Here is a 19,448-nt window from a genome sequence, read left to right as displayed (position 1 = left end):
GGGCGCCCTGCTGCTGGCGAGCCCGGAACAAAGAAGTGTGCGAAGAGCCGGCGGCAGCGATCCCCTGTAAAATAAACTTCAAAAAATCCCCTCAGCCGGCAGTAGAAAAATAGGAGGAAGAGAGAATTCGGTGGTGAAGCCTCGTTAGGAAGAATGTTTCTAAGATGATGAAGGGGTGTATTCAGTTCTCCTCAGGAGAAAATGCAAGACTCCTGTGGTTTTGAGTCCACTGTTTATTGCTATGGGTTTTTTTTGTGGCTCATCCTAACTTGTCACAACAATTGTCTTTAAAACAGCTTTTTAGATTAATTCAGCAGCAGAAATAAAGAATGAGTCCTTGCTTCACTCTTTGTTATCTGCATTTGAAATTGACTGAATTATGACTTGCATGCAGGGTTAAAAGTGCTGTCTTCTTTATTTCAGAGCTCTAGGGGAAGATGTTGTCTCTTCTGACATCTTGCGATTAAGATACCTGAGAACAGGTTCAGTAAGAATCCAAGTTCCTGGAGAAGACACGAATGTATTGAAATGAGAAGCCATTAATGTGTTTTTTTTTCCTGTTGTCTGTACTGTATAAGGAGCCCTACTCTGAAGCACTTCTCAGACACTCACCCAGATGTATGAAGTCTGCAAAGCTTGCTGTCCAAACTGACCGTTTTTTTTAGTAAGTGGTACTTATCCACATTTGTGGGATGTATGTAGTACTCTGAAGAAAAATCGCTTTCTCTGTAAAATTCCCAGAAGGAACATTTTGTTTTGGACAGCTTTTTCTGGATGTATATCCAGAGAGATTAATGCCCAGAACTGAAAGGCATTTAGTATACACTGAAAAGTTGGCTTTCCCTCAGTTTTTCCAGATGTATTGTCTCCCCTGTGTACTGGGAACACACACAACTGCATAAACTACAGATGCAGCCATGGAGCTGTGTGAACTTCTGAGCCACATGAGAAGCATTGCTGAATGTTGGTATCAGACACGGCTTCATGATGTCAGCTGAGCTGTGATGGTGTTATGTTGACTGTAGTGAAGCATACAAATGGAGTGACACCCGTCCTGAGAAGAGGCTGTTAACTTTTGTGAGAACTGATTACCCCAACCTCTGTCAAGTTGTGTGCAGAAGACTTGTCTGTGCAAGATGAATGAGTGTCTCGCTGCTCTGAGATGTTGAAGGTGTACTACTGCTGCTTATGACAAACCCAAGAGAAGAAGCTTTGTAAAATGGCTCAAACCAGCTTGCTTCAGGGAAAGCAGTTTTACTGTAGGGAGTGGGTTTTCCATAAGCTTCAGCACTGCCTCCAGGAGAAAGCTAACTGCAGCAGTAGTGCTGCCAACAAATCATCTCTTGTAGCGAATTCTGGGAATAATACTGGTGTCCTCTCCGGGAAAGGAGCTGCCTGGGGTGTATTGCTGGTAGGAGGGCCCGGGAGTGGGAAGACGGCCCTCTGTACTGAGTTACTCTGGCCAAGCTCACCTGCAAACCTACAAAGAGGCTTACATCGTCAGGCTCTAGCCTTCCATTTCTGCAGGGCTCAAGACTCTGACACACTGTGTGTTGGAGGATTTATTAGAGGTTTAGTTACACAGATCTGCCGCAGTGGACTGATCCAGGGATATGAGGACAAACTAAGAGATCCTGCTATTCAAAGTCTCTTGCAACCTGGGGAATGTGAGAGGAACCCTGCTGAAGCATTTAAAAGGTAAAAACTAAATAAATAAATAAATAAAAACCCTTAGTGAAAATAAAACCCAAAAATGCTGGCTTCTGTTTAGGTCTTCCTCCCAAAGAGTCTGTGGTGCAGGCGGTTTAAAACATGTTTGTTTCATGACTTGTTATATCTGTCAGAGCTTGCAGACCTACCATGGAAAAATCTAAGTTTGTCCTTATAGCTGGCAAAATAAATATTTGGTTTTTAAACGAAAGTTATTATTAAGGGTGAATTTATTTATACTTGTATATCAATAATCTCACTTGTAATCACTGTTTTAGAACGACTTTAAAGTAATTGACCTCACAGTGGAAGATACCTAGTCAGCAGTCTTCACATGCCAAAAGGTAGGCCAGTTGTCCTTCTTAGACCTGAAACAGACCTTACAGGGCCCTCGCAAAAGCTTCCAATATCATGCTCTAAGAGGAAACTGGCCTAATGGATCTCTGGGTCTGATCCAGCACATCAGTTTTATGTTTGTCTAAAAATACGTGCTAGGAAAATGTCAATTAACTCCTTATGTTACTTCTCTCAATATGCACAGATTACATCAAATCTTCCTTGCTACTTAGTTTATAAATACTCCAAAGTGTTGAGAGGAGCAGAAATTTATCAAGAGGGCTCACCCTGTCCCTTAGAAGGTTTGTCAGCTATCCAAGATGAATGAAAGCTTTTTGGTTTTTGGTTTTTGTTTGGTTTTTTTTATTACACTTGGTGTTCCCTAACAAACCAAAGTGTCTTGAGTGTGTCACTGGGAATTTTTGTTTCTGTAAGGATAATGTGTCTGTAAGAGTGTATATCCATAGATGGCTCAGAACAATGTGCTATCTTGAGCGCAGCCTTCCCAAGCATCTGTCTATTTGGTCTTTATTCCTTTGGGTCACAATGAAGGAAAATTCAGAAAGGAGAAGGCTTGTCTCTAGCAACAGAGCTGCAATTGATTGTGTTGCCAGTATACAATTTCACTGGACTATTAGTTAAACTAAAGTTCTTTAGTTTTGTGTAAAGATATAACTTTTTGCAGTACTTAAGAGTTTATTGTGTGATGTTTGCAGTATAAAAAAATTCCTTTTTTTTTTCTTTTTTTCTTTTTTCCTCCTGACTACTAACAGTGTGTAAACAAGTACTGAGGTTGAGCTGTAGTGCTTGCTTACATTGTCATGTTGGTGTAAAAGAGCCTTCTAGGTCTGAGGCTGTTATGTCCTTGCCCACTGAATAAACAGGATGCGTGTCTACATTGTTCTCAGTGTAGTGTCTTAAAACGTCTAACCCAGGGCTAATTCTGGATTTTTTTTGTTTGTTGTTAAGTGGAGATGCAACATTTAGCAGCTATAAAGACCCTAATTTCAGAAGTATTGAGCCCTCTCAATTTCTAATGACTTAAAACTGGGTGAAATTAAGGGTCTATAAATGGAATAGGAGACTGGCCATCTAGCTTTAGGCAGTCTTTGAAGATCATGGAAGTGGATTAATCTGGTGAGTAAGAGCCTGTTTATGTTTAAAAGTCCATTAGAAGGAAATCTTACTAATTTGGTACAGGCAAGTTCTCTCCAAGAGCTGGAATCCTTTCTCTGTTCTAAACATGATTGCCTTACTGCAACGAACAGGAGCTAGGTAAATGTCTTTAGGCAAAAATGCAATATAGAAATATGAAAAATATTTGGGAGTCAGCCTTTTAGATAAGTACTTTTTATGAACACAGGGTTTAGTGATGGGTTGTTCGAGTATTTAGGTCGATATATAGCGTTCTTGATTACTGGAAAAATAAAATATGACATAACATCTGGTACCAGTCTTTCCCTTCTCAAATTTTGCAGCAGTGATTGTGAACTCTTATTATGCTAAAATTACATATATTGTAGTACGACAGCTTCAGTGAAGATTTTTCTTTCTTTATTTTTGGCTCTTCATGTATTCCCTTGCTGCCCACCTACCCTGATTTCCTGCTCTCAAAAGCAGCTGTGGTAGATTGTGTTCATTCTCACATTTCAGATTTGAGGGAGATGAGGTGTTACAGACAAGGTGCTGTACTGAAAATGTAAGTTTTCAGCACTGTGGCAGGGGACCAGGAGATGGCTGTTCACAGCAGTTCCGTGAGCTTGTTCTGCTGCCTGTATGATACAATCACTGTCCACAAACCAGAGGAACGTGGGAAATCCCTTCCCACTATCAAAAACCTTGATCATGTGTTAATTGAACTTTTTTTAATATATATAAAGCATGCGAGAAATGTTTAATGAAAATACAACTTAGTGTTTTTTCATGGTTTCTAAGACAGAGCTGAATGCTTCAGTATTCTGGTCTGGTGTGTTTATATATGTTTTCTGTTCAGTGAGAGCTGTTATAATGTGAAATGAGTTCTAGGAAGACTTAACAGTCAGCTGATTGCCTTTCACTTTGTGTAAAGGCACTGAAACAACATAAAGCTCTCATCTCAATGCTCCATTGATTTTTACCTTATTTTAACTTACTCAGTAGAAGAAGGGAAAGATCTTTCTTTAAGGACACTGTCATATTTTTGCTCTGCTTTGCATGGCTGCTTTGGGCCCAGCTATGTATTCATGGCCTAAAACAGAAAGACTTCTCTTCAAAAGTGCTGAACAAGATTGCACCATTGTATTTTTGTGCTAATTGTCCTAGAAACAGTCAGAAATAAAAACTTTCTAATGCCTTGTAACATGCCAGCTTATGAACAACATAAATTTCACTAGTTAAAATAGTGAATCTTTTTCTGAAGAATGCTTTTTAAATAGGCTTTCGGCAACTGATGGTCATAGTGATACATGTGCAAGTGGTGACCTGGAGAGTTAAGACTTTTCTCCTGTTTGGGTGTCTTCTCTTAAAAATTTCTCATGTATTTTTAATTTTAACATGCCCTAAAAATTCTTTCAGGGGCAGGTCTTGCAGATTTGAAAAGCTGTGAGGGGTGATCTGTTCAAACGTATTTAACAAGCGTTTGTTGCTGCACTAACAACTGAGAGAGAGAATTCCTACTTTCAGCACTGCTTCTGAGGCACTTCTCACATGTGCAGTACTGGAGCAGAAGGCAGTCTTAAATGTAAGGGAGAATGCTGAAGCCTCACATTCAGATTTTGGGTGAAAGTGAAGCAGAAAGCATAAAGGAAATTGTAGTGTTACATACTCCAAAAGTAAGAAGAAATGTATTAAACTGAAAGAATTGTATTGAAAACGTCTATTAGGCTGTTCTTCCCTATTTAAATAGAAGAGTCAAAATCCGAATAACCCAAATTTTGTCATACTGTCTCTATGGTCATAAATGGGGTTGATACTGGTTTTTCCGCAGCAAGTTTATACTTCCAGTGATTAGTAGGAGTACAGATGGCTATTAGTTATCCAAGGCCATGAGGACATAGAGGAACTCTGGTATAAACCAAGAAATTCATGCAAACTACTCTGTAAAAAGAAATTTACCCTTATGATTCTGGTTTACCTTCTTCAGACAAAGGAGATGTCATTATGTGCCTTCAGACAGTGGAGGAAGGCACATAATTCCTGTTGTGCTACAGTTAGGATTAGTGGTAGAAGGCAGAGCTTGGTTAATTCACAGCCCAGAAAGTGGATGTTACAGGAAGTGTAGACCTAGGTTTACCCTGCAGATTAATGGCTGTGAAAGAAGTCAACTCTGAGTTTCAAAGACATTCATGACTAGAGCTCCTGAGCCAGTTTCAGAAAATTCAGAGATAGAACATGTCTGTTAAATAACATCATATTTTTCATCTTGCACTAAACACCTTTAGTTTACATTGGTCTTGTACAAGCTTAAATCCCCCCAAAATGATAGATTTCCATGTCTCCGAGCAGGTTGATGCAGATGGAGCTGCTTTACTGTTACTCACAGATGAAATTTCTTGCTGTCTTCTGCATGTCTTTTCAAGAAACTTCAAAGTTTGTGAGACTTCTCACATACTTATTTCTCACATACTGAATTTGGGTCAGTGATGTTCAAGTATGATTTACTTGCAAAGTGTCCTAAAACTTTATTACTAAAGTATTTCTCATATAATTACTTTAATGTAAGGTGGTCTGGTCAAAGAGACTTTTACTGGGGAGAAAATGAAGCTAGGAATTCAGATTTCCACTTACTTGGTTTGTTGAAATTGAATTTCTATGCAAGTAGCCGTACCTGATTGGTAGGGACCCAAGAAAATAACAAGTTAAAAGAACAAAAAAAAAAGCTGCTGAACAAATTTCAGCATAGACCTTCATAGAATTTTTCACAAGCTGATGTTAAATCTTCTTTACCAAAGATGAATATAGAGGAAACTATGACCCTGACAAAAAGGATACCTAAGTACAAAAAGGACACCAGATTTATTTGTTTTTCGATGCACACTGGTGCTAAATTCAGTGTCATTGTTCCTTCTGCAGGTAGTGCTCTCTGAGGCTGTACTATCTGTGGTATAGTTCCCTGTGTCTGTGTGCACAACGGATTTGCATTGTAATGGAATGTGACCAATAATGTTAAGTGATAGAGTAAAGCATTTTTATAGTTCTCTAGAATATGACTGTAAAAAACATGAGAGGTCATGTGAGGTTTATGCTGCCTGTGAGTTTGAAGCAGGAGTTTATGTTGATTAAAATTGAAAGCTGCCTTGTATGAGTCATTCATTTGGACAGCATTAAAGTACAACAAATCTTGTGCCAATAGCTGTTATCTGTGTAAAGTTACTGCTACCTGTTTGGAGGAAGACTCCAAAGGATCGAGCCTCTAGTGTTTTGTGTTTGGCAGTATGATAGAAATCTCATTAGCACCAGAAATCAGTATAAAAAACCCTAGGATTGTCAACCAATGCTAACAAGCATTTCCTCCCCTCACACCCCCCTCCGGCCCTTCACCTGCATTTGCTTTCCATGCAACCAGTTTCTTTTGTTCTTTTTTCTTCCCCCTTTTCTACAAAGAGTGGTGTATCATCAGAAAGTTGCAGACTATAGGTGATTGAGAGAGCTTTTACCCTTACGTAAATGATAAAGGGCAACAGGTCTTATTTCAAGTTCTGAATTGTTTGTCTGACACTGTAGAAAAATGCGGGTTTGTTTAGCAAATATTCTGTGACTGTTGTCTGCAGTACTGAAATGCCATTTTTCTTGCCATTTAGTTAGCATAGATGAAGGAACAGGTTTAGAAATTGAGTTGTATGCCATAACAGATGAAGTGTGAAGAAGCTGTTCTTTTTACAACTCCTTGTACAATCTTTGAAGCCAGTGATATAATTAAAATTATCATGGATTGTGTAGGCTTTATTGAACAGTTAATTAGTGATCTTTTGATTGTTTTAGAATAGCTCATTCTTAATCACAATAACTTAAGTGAGTTTTGGAGTAATTCTGTGAAGTTGAAGGCCAGGTCCTCTTTAGTTCTTGCCTTTCTCTTTTTATTTTTTCCCTCTTTCAACTGTTTACTGCTTTATTTTTAGCTAACAAAGTTTCAAATCAACTTTAATGGATGAGGTAAGAGATTTAGTTAGAGGCCAGAGACTAATTAGAGTATCCTAACTTTCATGGTGTTAGTCTTTAATACTTTACACTACAACCTGAGTTTTCCTTGCTAGTGAATTAACCACAGTACATACTTCTGCTACTGTTTTTGTTTTGTTTGTTTTGGGGGTTTTTTTATTAATGAAATGCATTTAGTAAAAGTCTGGGTTTACCGTGAGCTTAGGAGGGGTTGAAATAAAAGATACACTGAGAGGCAGTGCATCGGCAATGGTTACAGATATCTGAGTTTGGACTACTGGAATCTTTGTAAGCTGCTGGGATTTCTCTCAATTTATGACACTAGTAATTAAGTATTAATGTTTTTCATAGAAAAGAAAACCCTTGAATTTTCTCACCCAAGTCTCAGAGTATCTGGAAATTATCTACATCTTCTCCTTTCTTCTGAAGTGGGCTGCGTCTCCCTCTGCTTCTGCAGCTCCAGTACAGTCTTGGTAGCTGTAGCTTTGCAACGGTAACAAGGAGGGTGTGAGCATAGATCTTGTCAGATGCTATAATTTCATAGAGCTACAGATGGTAGAAACAAAGCCAAGGGCTAACGGTGTCCTGTTTCATGTGAAGAAAGGTCTGAATGCATCATGATTAATTTACAAGAAAGTAAGTTCTTAAACTTCCAGTGTGTTTATTCGTTTACCACATGGAAAGTTCAAATGTGCAAGTGACTGATTTTGAGCTCAAGAGAGGAGGTTGGAAGGGGACCTCGGAAAATCAAGTCCACCATCACCTTTCCCAGGCAGAAGAAGCCAAGTCTGTTGATTAGAGGTGCTTGCTTTGTCCTCTCTTATGCCTCACAATTCTTATCAGAAAAAAAATTTCCATATGTCTAACCTGAGGTTTATTTTCTTGCTGTAATCTAAACTTGTTACTACTTAGTGTTCTCCAGAGACTTGGAGATGAGATGCCTTCTTTCCTTTTGGATACAGCCTTTTATGGATTTGAATAATGCTTTATTCTCTTTTGTCTCATCTTTAAATTAAATAATTCTGACTTGCTAGTGTTTCCTCAGAGGTTGCACCTAAGAATGTGACATTAAAAAAATCCCTTAGCTAAATAAAGTTTTCTGAATCTAAAAGGAGTTTTTCTTAGCATCACTTCAGATGTGTAAATATGCAATATTGTACTTCTGTAGTTTCACAGAATTTTGTACATTCCTACATCTTTCACTTGTGCTTGACTAAAATCCTGAAGCTAGTTGGATCCTAGCCCAGAGGAGCTTGATCTGGTACAAGATTGAATTCTGCTTTTAGTAGGAGCCACAGCCATTTTCAGTTAAAAGCAAGCTCATTTAAGCTAACAGCAAGCTGGTTTATGTTAGGTGCCTTTTTGGTGACTTCCTGGATTGCACTGATGGGTTCTTCAAGATCTCGGCACCTACAGCATGCCAAAGGAGAAGTGAAAGCAGTGCTCTAGTGAGGGAGGTCCTCTGTGGTCTCTCCCGTGTAGTCTTCTGCCTGTTTCTAAGGCTCAGTTTGAGATTCCACAGATGCTGGGTGTTGGAATGGCAAGCTCTCAGTTCTGTGTGATTCTGTGTGTTCTGTGCTAGATTCATGAAAAGATTTAAATTTCTCTGCTTTTTGAAAAACTTGAGACTGTCAAACATAGTCATGCCAAAACATAAGGAGCACATGCCTCTCTTCCCACTGACAGTACTATGCACTCAATCATAATGGAATAATTCCAATTTGATTTTAGTATCTCATCTCTGGTGATGAAAGTTTGTATCAATATGTACATTCAACATCAAGTGGCTGAGGTATTTTTTAATTTAAAAAGTTTACTCCTATGGATTCCATCAGAAACACTGGGCAGTTTTACAGGCTTTAGCTCCCTTGTAGACTGATCCTCCTACATGGAGTCTTACACTTAGTGATTGTGTATTGAGAGACGGAAAATATTAAACACAGCAGACAGACTTAACAACACAAAGCCTTTTACAACTCTTTATAGGAAGCAGCTCCTTGTAAGCTGATAGCTGCAAGATGAAAAGATCTTTTGAGATTTAATGAAGAAAGGTGGTGAACAAGCCAGTCTGAATGAAAGAAGCAAGGAACAGTGCAAAAAAATACACTGCATTGAACCGTAATACTGTCTCCCTTGCCGTGGTGCACTGGGATGATGTGAACTACTACAAGTGTATTGATGCTAAACGTGTGGTAAAACGCTACTTGTCTTCAGCGTAGCTTACTAGTTACAACAGTTCAAGTAATTACGAATACAGTTTCTGTGCTTTCACTTTTGTCTGGTATGAGTTTGTTAATTTATAAGTATTTACATATTTGTCATGTATATTATAGAGACTTCTAGTCTTCTACATTTTCATTATTCAGTAACATGATTTATTTTGTACTTAAAAAGACAGAGGCAGAACACTGACTGAAAATCATACCAGTTCATGAGTGAGATGGAAAACTGTTTTTGTTTTGCACAAGAGATTAAAAAGAATCTGCCACTTCAGTTTGTATTTCCAGCTCAGTGAAAGTGAAGTTGCAGGATGTAAATTGGTATTTCATAAACTCGCTTTTGTGAGAGCATCTTCACTCTGATGGGACTTCTGATTCCTAGTGTGTATATGTAATGCGTAACTGATGCTTTAGACTTTTAACTGATGCTAGGTTTCATAGAAGACACTGTGTTCTGGTGCTCTCTAGATTATTAGAAAGTTGAGCATTGCCTGAAGCTTAAGTACTTTGTGGTATGTTTCTCTTTAGGCTTTTCCTTTAAATCCATGGAGTTAACGGGTCACATAGCAACAGTTGGTTTTTCTGCAAGAGCAAGTTGTATGTTCTTCTTTCATTGTATGGAAGCACTGCGTATAGACTGAACATAATACCATTTAAGGTTTTAACCTTTTCAGTTTAAATTACCATAAGAAAGTTTCCCTAAGGCATTTTAATAATGACAACTTACATAGACCTTTTTTGTCTTCTACTTCTATAGGCATTAACATTTTGCCTTTAATCTATGTGGCTCAGTCTTAAACCTTACAGGTTTTTCTATAAGCTGTTTAGTTAGATGGAGCTTCATGGCAACTCTCACTTGTTAATTATTTCCCTTCCTTCCAGTTTTCTATGCACATGTTCATAGCTTGTGTAAGGGTTTAAGTTTCTTTTCTTTTCTTCCTTTTCAATGAAAAAAAGAAAAGGATTTGGTGGATTGTGAAGTAGAAAGGACTTAGTGTGTCTAATATACTGGGAAAAGATAGGAGTGAAATATCGCCACCTGAAAGTGTTAGTGAATCAATGCATTGAAGAGGTTTCAATTTCTTCTGCTTGATGATGTGTACGATGCACTAGGAATGGTGAGGAATCTTCCATCTTTGTCTAGGAGCAGGATTTACTGCTTCTAGAAGAATTACTCCTTAAAAAGAAATAATTTGGAAAAAAGGCAAGTGTTATGACAGAAAACTACTTAATTATGTTGAGGTAAGTGTTGAGTCATAGATAGGTATTCAGAGGTATCTCAGTGAAGGTGCTGCAAAGAATGGGTAGGTGGGTAGGTTCCTGGTATGCTTGGTAACATCAAAATGTGATGGGGTAGCATGAAAGAACTGAAAATGAGATGAAGAAGGAAAGGTAAATGGGGAAATGTATATAGCTGATGAAGTGAAAGGGGCAAAACAATTGCAACCAAAGTCCTTTCTTAGAGTGCATGTTTGCAGACACCTTCACACAAAGCAAGGACCAAGCAGTCTTGGTTGTTGATAGAAACTGATCAAACTTCTTGGCTCAGTTTTGAATGCTGTTGATTAAATTGGCAGGAGTGGGAGGAAGAATGGGAACAAAGGATCATACGTGAGTGGACTTGTTTTGGGTCTGGGTTTTTTGGTGGGTTTTTTTTTTGGGGGGGGGCAGTTTTTGGGTTGTTTTTTTTTCTTTTCCTTTGTTATGTACTAATAAGAGTTGGTAATACTGGTGCTTGTGCAAAGAAGGAGAGAGAAGCATCTGGCTGCGCAGATGCAAGCTTGGGTCCTAAAGATCTGTGGTATCTTGTAGGTGGAAGAGATTAAGAGGAAGGGGGCATGGCAGTATCTTATTTAGGGTCATTTGAAAAATAACCTGCAAGAAACAGAAAAGTGGTCAGAAGCTCTAGGTTGGTTAAGGAAAATACCAGCATTATAGAGATGACAGTAATGGGCAACTATGAATGAACATCAGGAGGAAAAACTATTAAGAATTAAATTGCAGCATGATTTCCATCTTAAAGCAGTTAATAAGTCTTGGTTTAACTACATTAGCTCTTCTGCAGCAATGGTGAGCATGACAGAATCGCTGAGCTGTCTGTCCTTTTTCTGTGTGAAGCAGAGTTCAACAGGACATTGGAAAAAAGCCCTGTAGGTAAACTGTGGCTGATCCATGATAGGAGAAATAGTGTCATATATGATTTGAATTACCCTAAATTAGCAAAGAACTATCAACTCTGCCTTCTCTAACAGGTGGAAACTTAAGTAGTCAATAATGCAGTGAGTTTAAGAAAGCAGAATGTTACCAGCATTTCTCTGGTATTCCCTCGCTGTTGCAGTGATGTACATGATGGTAGTGGTACCAAGTTATGATTAGTCTATTACATTATATTATTATATTAGTTATGATTAGTCTAGAAACACTTTGGTAAACTTTCTAAACTTTATCTCACTCCATTGACAGTTGTGTGCATTAGTTTGGTTCCAGGTGCTTTATTCTGGATTGGAGTGTTGCCACTTCCTTTGCTTCAGCCTCATTCCACTTCATTTTTCTTAAGAAATGAAGGAAAAAAATCATTATTTTTTTCCAAAAAGATTGTAGCAGGTACTGCACATTCACATTAAGTTTGATTTTTATTACTTCAAGTATACTTTTTTCCTTGGTACCTCATTCTATTTTAAATTATGATAAAGTTGTCATCCACAGTAAACATTTTATATATAAATTGTTGGGGGGAGAGGAGGAAGCTTCTGTCACTTCCATTGTAGTTATGTCTAAAAATAAATCTTACTAAATATAAAGCTACAGAATCAGTTCCAACGCTAAACGCATGACTGCTGTAAGATAATAGAATCAGGTTCATGTGATGCTAACCTAACAATGTTTTTAAAGTAAATTACAGAGAAGATACAAAACGGATCAACAGGAGATTTACAGTCAAATTAAGAGAAACTGTATCTGCTTGGGGCTGGGGAGGAGAATAATCCACAAACCAGAAGGTAACTAATACAGACTCAGAGTGATGCATGAGGAACATATGCTACGAATTCTTCTTTGGGGTGTTTGGGAGAATAATTTTGAACAGGACACAGGAAAGCTGCTCCATCTGTTGCCTCTTCAGCTAAGACAGTGCAATTAAAGGTTAGGATAGTCCCTTTTACTTGAGAAAATAGGATGGAAAAAGATACATGGCAATGCAAACAGGAGGGAAGCTACCTGAAGTGCTTGACTAGTAAGATAGAATCTTAATAGCTTTTCATCTGGTATTTCTGCAGAGGATTTTCTGAAAATGAGGTTGGACAGTATAATCCTGCAATTAGTTCAACAGTTGAAGTGTGGGATGCTTTGTGATGATGTGCAAGAGATGAAAAAGGCAGGTGGAGAGCAACTAGATCAGGGAGCAATCTATAGACTTCAAAAGGTGTATTGTTGTTTATCCTGGTTTCCTAAAGAAACAGCTTACTGCTGAAATAACCACTGCAGCACCTCTTCTTTCTGCTTTGTGCTTGGATTTTTGCTGGGTTTTGGTAGATTTTCTTTTGGAATCAGATGCATAGGACAAACCTAATTAATTTGGGGATTGACTGAACAGTAGTAACAACAGCGACTGTACCATGTGCATTATGCTATTGTCTTTTGCTGCACAGTCATGGAATAATAGAACATTGAACTGGCTGGACAGTAGACTAGAATATACCCTGACAGAAGCAACACAATTGAATGTGTTCAGTGGAATTTTCTACCGGTCTCATCTGTTTGGGGTATTTTCTGTTTCTGCTTTTGTGGTTAACATTTCTCTCATGTCAACGATATGATCATATACATAGAAAGCAGTATCTGTTCCTTCAGTTGTATTTATGGTCTGCATAAGTGGAGACAGAAGCAATGGGGTTTGTCTAGCTGCAAAATGTGGAGAGACAAATTCGAATGCCTGTAAAAGCTACAAGAGTTTCAATTCAGGTGTATGCTAATGTGTTCAGATACTGCTGACAGAAGAAGATACATTTTTGTCTGACAAATAATAATTTTTATATGGCTAAGGAACCAGGTAATTAATAAGGAAAGCAGGACTATGTATTTCACTTGCTGTAACTTTGGTTCTGTAAATGATTTAAAACTAACTTTAATACATGCTGTTGCATATATAAACTTGTTAGTTTTCTTATTGTGGTATCCTACTCCTGCATGTTGCATTTCAACCACAGACGGCTGAATATTTACAAAATAAGTTGCTATCTTAATTTTACAGGTATAGAAAATGTGGTGCAGTATAGGTAATCCTTTCATTTCATCTAGTAATAGTTTTTGGTGTGTCTGATTTGATGCTTTCATCTCATGCATTTGATGTAAAGTGGACTTTCTTTGACACCCCCTAACTTGTCCTTTTGTTTTTCTTAGAAAAGAGATTGAGTTGTGGAAACAATGAGAATTTCATTGATGCTTAATACAAGGGAAAGCAGTGATTTATTTTTTTTTCCTTTCCCCTAATAAAAGAGAGCTTTTAAAATACACTTGGTGGCTAATAAATTCCAGGAGTTAATACAAATCACAGTAACTTAGAGAACAGCTAAAAAAAACTGGGGGTGGAGGAGGAGAGGAAATAGGGTTATTCATATAGGGTCATGGGACGGACAAGGAGGAAGATAAGTGAGGTACTAATCAAATGCCTTAGGTGTCTTTATACTAATGGAAAAAAGGTATGGGATAAACAAGCAGAACTGGAAATATCAGTACAGAGTCAAGATTGACTTAAATGCTTTAAAAGGTATCTGTCAGGATAACTTGTAAAACTGGTATGTCTAAAAAAAATAGACGTAGGTTCATTGGGAGTAGCTTTGTATATTGTCTGCTTGCTTGTAGTTCTAGAATAAAGAAGTCAAAGCCATTGAAAAATCTGTGAATAAAAAATACACACTACACATGGTACCTACTAAAAAGCTTGTTGGTAAAAAATTTACCTTTTATGGACCATAAATAAAACTACCTGTTGACTACCCTAATTAGACCATGTGTACCTAAAAGTTTACCTGCTTTGGCATAGTAGTTGTCAGTAAGTAAGAGAGACTCCCACACCTTTAAACCATGTCTTTCATAAATACACATGTTTTACTCTACCAAACCAGCAAGGTCAAGTAAGCTGAGCTTCTCTAAAATATCAGATGGAATTATTCAAGGCATAGAATTTGAATGATAACGTCTATGTAGTTGGAAAATTTTAACAAAACAAATAGGAGATGAATATCAGCTGGGAAAGCATGATGTAAGTAGGACTTTGTCAATGACCATATTTCTAATGTCAGAGGACAGAATAGCTAGTGGGAAGACATGAATTCACTTCAGTCAGATTGGAAAGAACCAGTCGAGAAAATGAAAGACAACTTTTAGAGACAGTGACTGTGAAATGATTTTAAATACTTGATGTTCAGAAGAGGAGGAGAAAGAAGGACAAAATAAACGCAGTGAATTTGGAGATATTGGTGACCTCAGATTATTTGTGGCTGAGATCTTATGAAGACAAGTATAATGAAATTAGCTGGAAAGAACACTGACATCTCAAAGCAGTTTATGAAATGTCCAGTGTAGTGAAACTGAGCTATTCATCATGCATATGTTGAACATTAGGAGGAAGGCTGCAGAAAAAAAGTAGATCAACTACTGAATGTGAAAGTAAAAGAGTAATGTGTGAATAAAGGCAAAACTGAAAGTTAAAGGTGCATTGTTCATGCTTCTTGCAAGGTGTGTTTTGTTTGGTAAAAAATAATTTCATACATATGTTAGCAGAAGGAAGCCAATATCCACCAACTCTTGGTCTGCTGGTCACCGAGGAGAGAAAACTCATAGCACTGGCAAAGCTAAAATGTGCAATGCTTGTGTATTTGCTCTTTCTTAAAAACAGTCATTTTGCAGTCAGCTAACAGAACTAGCAACAAAGATACACGATTACAGAAAGCCGTAGCTGAGACAAAAAACAAAACAAAGAGGAAAAAACCCAACCCACCAACAGAAAAACAAACAACATAGAGTACATGAGATGTTTTCAAACTGTTCAGCCTATGAACTGTTACTATCTTGAAAGGGCAGGTTACCTTTATCAGGATGGGTGAAAATTCAGACTTGAAAGAAAAAGATGTATATTTAGTGTCTTTCTTTAAAAAAGGACAGAAAGGTGTGGGGAATTAGAAGCGTGTCAATTGAAATAAAAAATGCCAGAACAAATAATTAGACAAACTATTTACAAGCATCTGGAAGATAATAGTTGATGAAAAACAGCTAACGTGCTGTGTCATGGCTTGGTTTTGACAAATCTAATCCAACTTCTTTTTGTAAGAGACAGAGTAATAGTGGATAAGGTATGATGATAAATGTCATTTTGACTCCAGGAAGGCTTTGATGCTTACATGAGACTCGTGCAGACAGGCCATGTGCAAGGTAAACTATATTTGGCTACGTGCAAAAAGAGTTGAGTAACTGTACTTAGAGAGTAATTATCAGTAGTTCATTTTCAAACTGACACAGTACATTGGCTTTCTTAGAGGAATGTCTTGTCTCTGTCTCTTTTGAATCATTTTTTAATGGTCTGGCTGACTTGAATAGAAGAAAATGGTTATAAATTTTGGATACTAGTCTTCCTTGTTATGACCCTTTTGTTATCCATGGGACACAAGAAGTTTAAATCACTAGGAAACAGGTTAACTAAGGTTAGGCACATGGGGGGAAGAGGAAAACTTCCCAGTTATAAGAATATTGAAGGCCTGGAATAGATTGCTTGGGCAGACAGAGTATCAATCAGTGGAAGTCTTTAGGAATGCCTGTGCTAGTGTATTTCTGGGATGACAGATGTAGAACTGATATGGCTGTAGGCGGGGAAGTGGACTAGATGACGTCTTCATCACTAAAAAACAGAACTTAGGAGAGTGTGTGTAGAAAAACTTACTACTTTACATTGCATGTTCAGGAAAATATTTGCATTGTTTCCTGTACTCTCCTACTCTTTGCCTTACGTAGGGACACAGATTTTTTTTTATGGCAAATTAAGTGTTTAGAGCATATTGTGTATGTCAGCACATATGGCAGATATATTCCGTTTAAAAATACATAGCGAGAGTCAACCTGCTCACGGTAGCAGGTGTGAATGGGTTTCAGCTACAGTGTCTGTCCTTTTAACAGCTGAGTTGTTTGCAAACTGTTCTAGTTAGCCCAACTATTACATCAAAATATTTGCTCTTAAGGTTTCTAGTAGACCAGTAGATCTGCTGACAATTTTTATACACAAAAATCACCTGTATATTTGTGTGAGACAGCAGGAGGTCTCTAATCAATACACAGGGGTCCAGCATGCTCTCTTTGTGTGTGACTGATGGCGCTGGTTCTAGGATAAACGCTACTTTTGTCTGGCCTGATGCCCTAGAGCTTGCTTTTGTGCTCTCCTTGTGGGGCTGCAGGTCTGCTCTACAATTACAGATCAAAGTCAGATTGCTACAAGACATTGCAAAATCAGGTACTGAATTGCACAAGACTTGCCTGCTGTTTCTAATTCACTGCTGCTGAAAAGACCAGATCCTAAATTTACATCCCTGTGCTGTACCTGGAGCTTTCCTAATAGGTGATTTCCAGGGCTTTGCTTTGCTTTGCTTTTTTTTTTTCCCTTCTCTCGTTTTCTTTTTTCTGCATCTTCCTTCATAAGACTGAGTAGAACTGCTAGAACCAGTTTGTCTTTCTGTCCAGCCTGGAAATAAATTTACTAGAAACAATAATCTGTATTATACTACAGTCCATGAGCGTGTATAATTCCAGTATTGCACTTTGTCAGAAAATGGTCATCAGTTGTAGTACACTTTATCATGTTGACAAATCACAGAGTGGATACTCAGTAACCTGCCATTGGCATGTACACAGGTGTGCACACATCAAATTGGGTCACTTCACCTTCTTAGCCATAGGCTTTATCTTGGGGGTTTTTAAGTGTAGAGCTGTTCTAGGCTTCCCAGGCTTTGTATTTCTCAAATATTTCACTCTTAGTTAAAGGTATTGTATGTATGTTTTTCGCGATGTTATTGCCAGTGATCGGTAAGAAGCAAAGGCCTGCATTATGCACATATATAATGCCAAGAATTAGGGTGCTGATACAGAAAGCAGCTCTTGGACTTGACCAGTAGAATTTCCCTTTTAATCATTAACCAGACTGCATTAGGAGGCAGGTAAATAAACTGTTTACTGTCAGTCATTCATAAGACATAAAGCCCTTGTCCCAGGACAAATTAAATCTCACTGATCTACAGTATTGCAAGTAATTGTGAAGAAGCTCTGTTTTTTCTTTCGGTGTGAATACAGCTGCCGAGAGTCTTCTCAGAAGGAGGGTGATAGCAGGAATTGTGAAGATTTTTGCTAGGTCTCTGTGTGATTGTTAGGCAAAAATCCCATAACCTCCTATGTTGCTGGCAAAAATTAATACAACATTACGTAAATATAGTTGGCTTATTTGCAGTTTCACTATGCACTTCATTTTCTGTATTTTCTGATACAACGTAAATGGAAACGGGTGTCTTAAAAATCACGTGGTAAACTTCTGTAATACATCATATTGTAAACCACCCATAAAAAGATGCTTGTTTGCTTTTCTGAACATTGAGATTAATGTTTGAAGAATTGTCTGTTTTGTTATGCACTAGTTATTGTTAGACTCTTTACATACGCATAGATATCCATCCAATATTTGTAGGCATATTCCTCTAACTTTAATCTTCAGTAATTCTTTTAGATCAAATGTGCAAGTTGGCAATTTCCTTAGAACCTCTACAAGGCATTCAGATCTCTTACAGAGGACAGCTCCATGTTGCCTCTTTCATGTAAGGTGAATGTTTAACGAAGTTCTATTGGCAAATTTTTGCCAATAAAATAATAAATTCAAGTAAAGTTCAGTGTAAACTCAATTGCTGATATCAGTTGATCACCTCTATCATGTTGCTAGCAATGGCTGAAGTTATTCATTTATAGTATTGCGAATACATTTTTTCAGCATGGTTTATAATCCTCAAGGAATTACTTCAATTCTGAGGAACTGCAGTTCTCCTGGAGTTTACAGCTACTTTCGGTCATTCCATGTGGTTGCCTACTACCGTTTCTTGTGACTCAGAATAGTGGCTTTAATATTAACTTAATTGTAAGTATTACCTATGAACTGTTTCACTGGCAATGGATTTTGTTTTCCTTTTTGAAATGTAAATAGCCTTTAGGGAAGATGATGTTCTGGGATCTTGGCAGGGAGGTGCTGGTGAACTCAAGCAGGAGAATGCCAACTTCCTAAAAACTCCCAAAACCAGAGACAGACAGATGAGCTGAAGTAGAGGGTGAGGGCAACCTTACCTGACATCAATAAACATCACTCAGAGCATTTAGCACCATCTTTAAAACTCAGTTTGGGATGTTGGCCTTACTTTCCTTGTACTCTTGTCCTGCAATGCTGGGTTTTACCTTGCAGCACTGTCAGTGAGAGATTGTTCTTTCCAATCTGACAAAATGCAGTGGTAAAAAATACAACCCAAACAGTGGATCCAGCCACATTCAGAGTGATAACATTGCACATGCTCCAAGGAGGACAGCACACAGCAGAGTGCTGTTCACTTGGTACATAAGAAAAACTTTACACCATTTTGGAGGTTCAGCATGGGCAAAAAACCTTGGCAAAAGTACTTGTGAATGTTGGAAGAGGACAGTAGGCTTCACTCCATAACCCTGTTGAAAATGTTACTGGTTTGGTCTGTGGATGCAAAATCAGTTTCTTGTTCCACCTTTGTGAGAGGGCAGGGTGTGTGCCCACTTTCGGAATTAATCCTGAAGCTGGGTCTTTAGCTCTAGCTTACAGAGATTGTTTCCTTTGAAGAAAAATGTTCAGAGGCATCTAACGGTTTAAAATGAGGAGGAGGAGTTAACCCCTCAATAATAAGGAAGGGGGGTGGGGAAAGGCTAATTTAATGTGCAGATAACTAGGACTATGATAAATAGCTGGTGAATTTGCTCAAGGAATCTGGTGTAAAAGCATTTGGAAAA

The 19,448-nt window shown here is 38.0% G+C and overlaps 1 protein-coding gene across 1 annotated transcript in view; it reads left to right on the top strand.

The window, feature by feature from the left end:
- The first annotated feature begins 1,124 nt into the window (after positions 1–1,124).
- Positions 1,125–19,448, top strand: part of ANKRD50 (ankyrin repeat domain 50) — a 37,678-nt gene continuing 19,354 nt past the window's right edge. The window contains exon 1 of the mRNA XM_010012832.1: positions 1,125–1,698. Coding sequence (XP_010011134.1) covers positions 1,220–1,698 — 479 coding nt within the window. The 5' untranslated portion in view covers positions 1,125–1,219. The remainder of the gene's footprint in view (positions 1,699–19,448) is intronic.

The sequence above is a fragment of the Nestor notabilis genome, unplaced genomic scaffold (genome assembly GCF_000696875.1).
Source record: "Nestor notabilis isolate BGI_N333 unplaced genomic scaffold, ASM69687v1 scaffold3424, whole genome shotgun sequence".
NCBI classification, from domain to species: domain Eukaryota; kingdom Metazoa; phylum Chordata; class Aves; order Psittaciformes; family Psittacidae; genus Nestor; species Nestor notabilis.
The sequence above is the reverse complement of the archived record's forward strand: the minus strand, read 5'-3'. Positions and strand labels throughout refer to the sequence as shown.